Genomic DNA, 7,929 nt, shown 5'->3' with positions numbered 1-7,929 from the left:
GAAAGAGTGAAGATTCCTCTTGCTCCTGGCTCAGCTGCAGCTGATTGTCTACTCTTGGCTCGGCACCCTCCTCCTACCCCAAACACTGCTCTGCAGGAGAGACTTCATCCAAGAAGAAACCCCCAAACACCTATGGGTGGGAGACGGAGCTACGTAGCAATATCCTCTTTACAAAGCTTTGGCAGGGAAACATCAGTCATTTGCCCTGTGCAAACAGAAGAGTCAGCGTTGACACTGCCCCAAAAATCCTGGGGTCTGACACATTAGATGATACTGTAGACAACTTCCACCCAGCAGTTACAGAGTCTTAACGCTGCCAAATGGCACTGCAAAGATGAGGCTGAGGAAGGAAAAAACTGCTTGAGTCTCCGTAAGCCACTATGAAAGTGTCATTTTTCTTCTTGCTAATAGTAAATTGGCCTGTCCACTGCTTGCAGACACCCTCCTCTCACATTTAAATACTATTAATTTTCAATTATCTTTCATCCTTCTTCACCTTAGAACACAAGTGTAAAGTCTCCAGCCGACTATTTCTGGCACTTCAAGCTCTAGGAAAATAATGACTTTGGCTCTTCATATTCAGACTATTAAAGAAAGAAAAGTTTACACCCATTCATTTAAGGCATTTTCAAGATTAAAGAAACCATAAAGACATGTTTAACCACAGAAGACCATGTTTTCTGATAATATGGAGGAGCTTTTCACATCCTCTTAAAGCAGGGAAAGAAAAAAAGTCAGAACAATCCTGCAGCACGATTCCAGCCTGGGAAGCCCAGCGCGTCCCTCTTCCCTCTAACGCACACCGTCCTGGTTGGAAACCCAAACTAATACAATCCTGTTCTGCTGAGAATCCACGGCGGGCAGGGCACTTCTAATGAAACAACACAGAGGGAAACACAACACACTTTGCTCCCAATCCTCCCCCACAGGGAAGGCAACAGGGCTCTCAGACAACCAGGAGCAACACAAATTCGTACATTCCCCACCCACCTACACCCTGTATTTGCTGTTTTGTTTTGTGCATCGAGACGGAGACAAGCCCAGCGCTGCTCTGTGCCCTGCCACGGCACATCCTTCCCCACAGGAGGGACGCAGTCGGGGACAGAGGGACATGCTGTTTCGCAGCCACTTACTCTTCTCCCGGCCTCGTTGTTGTGCAGGTTCATCATGATGCGGGCGCTCTCGTAGGAGCCTCTCTGGTAAACCCTCTCACGCTCCCGGGCGTCAACGAACTCCTTGGCGAAGCGGTACCCGTATTCGATGTTGTCCCCGCAGCCACCCCAAAGCCAGTCCCGGGGCAAGTCCTTGGGCCGCGCGGCTCGGCTGCAGCCGCAGGAGGAGAGCTCGCCCTCTCGGCAGGCACGGCTCATGGCGTTGACCACCCCGGCCGCGCTCACCGCGTAGGTGAATGCCGTCTCCCGGCTGCCTGCGCGGAAAGATAAGCGGTGTTAGGGGAGAGCCCACGCGCACCGCTCCCTGCCCGCCAATGAGCCGGGAGGGCAAAGGCTCTCCAGGAGCCACCAACACTCATCTGCCTGCTAAAAGGTAGAGTAAACCTGAACCATGCTCCTCAAAATGTCTTCACTCTGAAAAAAACCAAGCGAAACCGATCCATTAGGGCACACAAGGTATTTGTGAAGAGCGGGAGTCACTTCTCATTCAATGCTGGTTGAAAGCTTGGATGGAGTGGGGAGAAGGTGAATCGGGGCCGGAGCGTGACGCCAGCGGTACCGAAACAACTGTGCCCATGTGTGAGGGGCAGAAAGGCAAACAGACTCTCTGTCTTTCAGAAAAAAAGTGATGTTAAATACAACTTTTAAAAGTCTGGTTCTTAGATTACTACTTCTCAAACATGACTTATGTATGCACTTCACCCACTTGTTCCGATTTATTTGAAGTTGTAGCATTTTACAAAGTTTCCTGGTATCAAAAGAAATGGGCAGCAGAATACCACACAACTTTTCACCCTACGCATAAGCCAGGCACTTCTGTAGGAGGCTATTTAAAACTAACGACAACCTGTGCTGTTCAGTATCCACCACTCCAGTTCACGTGAATATGGCAAGTGAGTCCATGGACAATCATCTTTACAGATTACAGGGAAGAAAAAATCCCTTGGCACAAGGCAGCCTTGAAGGTTTTCTCCTGCATCTGGTGCCCTTAAATGGAAATTGAAAACCTCAAGTTTCAAACTTTTGGAAGACAAAGTTCCAATACCCACAACGCAAGAGATGGCCACATACCATCCTCTTGACAGTATCTACTCTCACCTGTATTTAGAGCCTGACTTCCCCTATCACTTTTCCAAGGGTGCCACAAGTTCTGACTGCAACTAGAAAATCTTTCCATCAGGCACACACACAAACAAAAGCCACTGCAAAACTTGCACCAGAGAACCCACTTGAAGTTGGCTTTTCAACTTAGGAGACAGCATCCCACTGGGTCTTTTCCAACAGAGATTCCCAGGATGACTGAGAAAAGACTCTTTTTTTTTTTTTTTTCTATTTATACGAGTTAAGTTTTATTCCTAATCTTTAGTCCAATCTACAGATCAAACTAGTTTTTAATCTTGATTTTACAAGCATGAGCCTTTGTAAAATTAGGTCCGTAAGTGGTTGCGTTTTGGACACGTCATATGTATTTAGGCGGTAACATTTTGCTACAGAAACAGTTTGTACAAAACCTATCGTAACAGGTCAAATCTAACAGGAGGATTTGAGCACTTCTGGAACATAAATAATTTGCAGTCTGGTGCATATTTAACATCAAGACGACACCATGCTCAGAGCAGCTTTGTTAATATAACAGCTGTCATCCACTGGATTAATTTTAGTAATAGATGCTGGTTTTAAATGGGAAAAATCAGAAGTGTTATGTTGGGAAAGACCAGATTTAAGGAAGATGAGAAGCACTTTGCTCCCTTACTTGCAATGGTCTATTCTCACAGACACCTGCTCATGGAAGTACTGACATGAATTACGGGTATAAAGGGTTACAGGAGTAGCCTTTCAGTTAAAAAAGATTTGGCTTTATGCGGTGACTTATGCCTTGCATTGACTGCAAACTATAGCAGGGGGAACCTCATACAGATTTAATGTTCCCGTTTGTTCTGTAACGCACATTTTTTGATTAATTCCTTAAGCAAAATTTCCACTAGATTGAGAGGGAAGAAACGTGGTCTGCTTTGGACCACAGGACTCGCCTCTTCCGTTCTGTTTTATCCTTTTTTGTGTTTAGCTAGCTCATGCTTTCACATGGTTAACTATGCTGTTTATTGCAGGATTTAAACTCATAAAGCTGGCTTTTTTTGACCAGTTTTCATTACTATTCTGGAGCATATTTTAAAGAACTTACTCTTAGTGGGAAGGAGTAGGAAAGGCTGGGGTACAGAAAGGACGGTTGCCCCCAAGCTCCCTCCTTAAACATTTAGGCAAATCATAAAACAGCATCAGCTGCTGAAGTAGATTTCAAGCCAACACTGTCTCAAGTCATCGACCCCAGGAACACATTAAAAGTGATGGTTCCACATGGATGAGTTACTCTGAATTTTTTTTCCTCCTCTTTTTTTAGTCTTTAGGCACAACTGTGCTTTCCTTCACTATCAAACATATCTGCCTTTTCCCACAGTCCAGCATTTCTCTCTATCGTAGCCATGGCAAGGAAACACACATTCCAAATACGTTCAAGTCCCCTCTCTCCCATATATATAAAACATAAAAATGGAACTGTTCAATATACACACACTGGAGGAAGCCACCCACAGAGCAAGGAGCTGAGCTTTACACTTGATATGAATAAGTCTGCAAGAACAGAACAATTTTTTTTTTTATACTTGAACGTAAGATACAAAATGTTCTTTGTCTTGTATTTTAAAAGCATTCAACATCAGGCAGCAGGCATGAATAAACTAGACCCCGACTACACCGAGATGTTGGGGGAGGACTCAGTTATTTGATTTTATGTTAGCACTTCTTAGCTCTTTGCAAAGCCAAAGCCCCCGGCAGCCCGGGCCGGCCACAAAGCCAGGAGATGGCGTAAGGCGGTGAAGGAGCGAGGACCATGGCCTGACCTGGGAACCAGCAGCAAAGGAGAGCAGCAGAGAACAAAAGCCCTAAAATTTTGCAGTTCAATAAGCCACAGAGCAAGTTTCCAAACCCAGTGCTAGGTTTATTTGTACAGCGTTGGCTAACTTTGCAGGGTAAATCCTGGAAGAAAGACTCTCCATTTACGCACCGGGGTAATTACCGTGCCGCCGGCCAGTGCTTCGCCTGGGCGCTCTCCTGTGCGCAGCCCGCGACAGCGCGTCCTTAGCTCGGATGACAAAATCCTCCCAAGCGGTGTGCACTCAGACCCCGACTACCATCTCCTCACGTCGGAGAGAGCGAGGAGTACCTGACAGCCCCCGACAAGCCCGGGTCTGGCGGGCTGAGGTAAAACCGAATCCGGCTCTAAAAGCACCCATTTTTCCTTCCGGCCAGAGGAACGGCAACTTGTCATTACCGAAGGTCAGCGTGCAATAATACAACTGCTACCCACAACACCTTTCTTGTTCTCAGTGAATACACTCTTTAGGCTCTTTAACTCCTGAATATGGCTATTAACCTTGCTTCCATCTGCAATTAGAATAAGTGGCTTAATTACATGATGAATTGCTGTGTAGACATCAGCTAATACAGTCATATTCAGCAGAAGGGTGCGGCAAAGTTATTTAACTTGAAAGAAAACACCTTTAAATAGATCTGTCATACTTGGGGAGGGCAAAAACGTCTATTCCGGAGACAGACACCACAAATCACGGGCCCAATCCTGTACATTTCTTCACACCAGCAGTCCCCTTGAGCTAATTTTCACTCGCTTGGATAATAAATAAGGGCTGAAAGATGAGGGCCTAAATTTTAAACAGATTCTTTTTCTGACATTTGTTAGATTATTAGAACAGAAAGGTGTACAGAAAAAGTTTTCTTTCATGTTTCATGTGCTTTTAGACTTTTGCTCGGGTAGGGTAAAATAACCAAACTCTAGGGGAGGGTAATACTGTGCTTGCAAAAAGCTTAGGGGCTGTTTTTTATCTAAAATCAGCTGTTCCAATTAGGTACTTTTATGCAAAAGATTTTTTTCTATTTGTCTGACAGTCTCCAAATAAAAACTTCTTTTAACAAAAATTGAGACCAAATGTGAATTGATGTATTCCTTCAACCTGAACTGGAGTTAGCCCATTTACAGATAAACCTAGTTTGAGCCCGATTTTAAAACTTTATTTTTCTAAAGTAGGACAGAAAAACACTAACATAAAAGCTTTACTTTACATGCCCAACTAAAAAGCACTACTGAGTTTGTCAGTGTACTGATGACTACATAAAAGATCACAACTCTCACCCAGAAAAATAGGCATTTTTCAGTTGCTTGCACAGAATCAGCGGTCTGACTTAGGAAAGTCAGAGGAAGCTTCCATCATGGACCCAGTTCAGCAGCACTGGTTAAAATTTTGCCAAGAACTTTAAAATACGAAAAGGACAGGAAAGGCAGGAAGCACATGAGCATTGGAGAAGCACATTTCAAAGAGGATCTGATAGGGAAAGGGTTGGGTGCCCACCAAATTGTGATAAGATGTTAAACAGGAATCCGTCTCTCTTACCAGTGATGTGATTACATTAAATGTGAGCTACGAGGGCAATCACACATTTTGTGCTGATAGAACTGATTTCATAACAATTACCTTGCTGCATTATTTTTAACATAAATCTACTTTTCTCAAAAAGAGAAAAAAGTAACCGTATCTGGAAATAAGCAAGCAGGAATTGCCTATAAACACTAATAGACAGAGCAGCAATTTTCAGTTAACCTCCAGACCAAGAGCAATTTATTATGCAGCCGCTAACTTTGGAACTAGACATGGACATCTTTAATTTTACAAGACGCTGCTGGTTTTAATTCTCTTAGGTAGCCTTCATTTTGTCTCAGGTTTTCTAAAAGGAGATTTCAGGGGCTCATTTTCCTTTCTCCTCTATTCCCATATGCAAATACACATTCCTACTTTGTTTTCCAAGACACATGGCTGGACAGTGGTGGGAAATCACCTCCAGCTAAAAATAATTCAACTCCTTTGCCAACTTTTAAAAACACTTGATGGTATACACTACTCAGTAAGAACCTGGCAAGAGTTTCAAGTGCAAAACAGTATGTGCCATACATATCCTTAGACAAGAGTTTAATCATAAAGATGTTGCCTCCTACCTATCTGCATGACTCTGCCAAAAACAGAGTTGTTGTCCACAGTGCTGCAATTCCATCTTCTATGTCTGAACTGATACTGGCACTCCTTAATGCCCGTCTTTGCACCCTCTCCAATGAACTGCATATGGTCCTGGTACAATTGGCAGAGTTTCTTCTGTCCTTGGGAAAGCCCTGCTAGCTGGCTACATAGTGGCTGGGCTCCTATTATATATACCTCTGACATCTGAACAGGGTTCATGGGGTTCATAGGGTTCATCCCTAAAGACCTGCATAAAGAAAGATTTGGATTAATCAAGGGAAGACTCAAAAAAAACAACCAAACAAAAAAGTTTGTAAATCCCAAACAGAACTGTATCGTATGAATGAGTATACAACTCCTGGTTTTGCTAACAGGTGAGAAAAAAACCCACTTAAATATGAAACTTTTGTTTTAAAGACAGCACAGAAGTTATTAGTTCCCATCCATGTGGTTATCACCATACATTAGGGACTGAAGTAAGACGCAGACTTGGAAGACTTGCATCTAGGCAGTCCTTTACCAACTTAAATGGACGTAGTAAAAATAACAGAAGCTCCAAACAACTGCAAGGTCAGAAAAACAAATAAAGCAAAAACAAAAAAAAGCCCCCCAAACCCCAATTTATTTTAACACACATTTTAGATTTAAATCTGGATTTTTCAATCTGATCTACCATAAACATATAGGGAAACTTTTAACAAGCCAGAAGTTAGAAACTTGCTACAGACTTCCTCTAGCTTCTTCCGAACGACACACAAAAACACAGAGGCAAATATATTCACTGTAAACAAAATCAACTTTGTTTTCTTAATTCTTAAACTGCCCTTCACATGATAGATTTCAATTAAAAAGTGGCCATTAATGTGAAAAGGATCACTTGAAACAGCAGAGTAACACCTATTTCAAGAACTCCCAAAATCGTACACTATACAGAAATAGGTAATTTGCCAAAGCAAAAACTTAAACGTACTTCTTTGTAACAAAATATATTTATAAACATTTAAGTTACAGAAAAGTTCAAAACGAAACTTTTATTAAAGTTTTTACTTGCAATATCAGCATTCTGTCTTATATATGCAAATTTTCAAATCAAAGGGATTTGAAATTACTCTTTTAAAAGAGAGGCAATTCTAGTAATTCAAGGATGATCAAATCCATAGAGAATCCACCGTACAGCGTTCTAAAAACTGAGTTTTACAATACGAGATGTTGCACATTTACATTATTCGAGAGACCCGTTCATTCCGCTATGCAACGTACTACAACTAAAACATTACCCCCCTGCTGCCTCGCTCATGCGGTACTCCCTCAGAAACAAAGTAAATAGACCATTAATCAAGCACATCTCGACACCCCCTTTTAAAATCAAGTCGATACAAGATGCTTACCACCAAGAGCTGGCTTCTATTACAACCTGGGTAAAAGAGGAGAAAATGGCCAGAGCCACTATGAGGTACTGAGAAGCCATTGTACTGCCAACTGTCCCCAAAGCACCTCCTTGGATTAGGACTGCCGTGGATTTCTAGAGGGGGGAGAAAAAGGATCAGATTGTTTATTGCTTCTCAGACCATTTTCGAGCATTCAAGTTTAAACAACGGAAGCATCCGGGCCCCTTTTAACTTGACTCTGACTCGCCTGCCCTTCTCCCCGCCGAGGCTCTGGTGCCAGACGCAGGC

At 42.9% G+C, this 7,929-nt stretch overlaps 1 protein-coding gene across 1 annotated transcript in view; it reads right to left on the bottom strand.

Moving 5' to 3' along the window:
- Window positions 1–7,905, bottom strand: part of LOC104626350 (protein Wnt-5a) — an 8,975-nt gene extending 1,070 nt beyond the window's left edge. The window contains exons 1-3 of the mRNA XM_010294252.1: window positions 7,642–7,905; window positions 6,235–6,500; window positions 1,134–1,426 (exon numbers count right to left, since the gene is read on the bottom strand). Of these exons, the coding sequence (XP_010292554.1) occupies window positions 1,134–1,426; window positions 6,235–6,500; window positions 7,642–7,721 (639 nt within the window). The 5' untranslated portion in view covers window positions 7,722–7,905. The remainder of the gene's footprint in view (window positions 1–1,133; window positions 1,427–6,234; window positions 6,501–7,641) is intronic.
- Window positions 7,906–7,929: the final 24 nt, after the last annotated feature.

Source organism: Phaethon lepturus, unplaced genomic scaffold (assembly GCF_000687285.1).
Source record: "Phaethon lepturus isolate BGI_N335 unplaced genomic scaffold, ASM68728v1 scaffold44180, whole genome shotgun sequence".
NCBI lineage: Eukaryota > Metazoa > Chordata > Aves > Phaethontiformes > Phaethontidae > Phaethon > Phaethon lepturus.
This window is presented reverse-complemented; position numbering and strand designations above follow the sequence as displayed.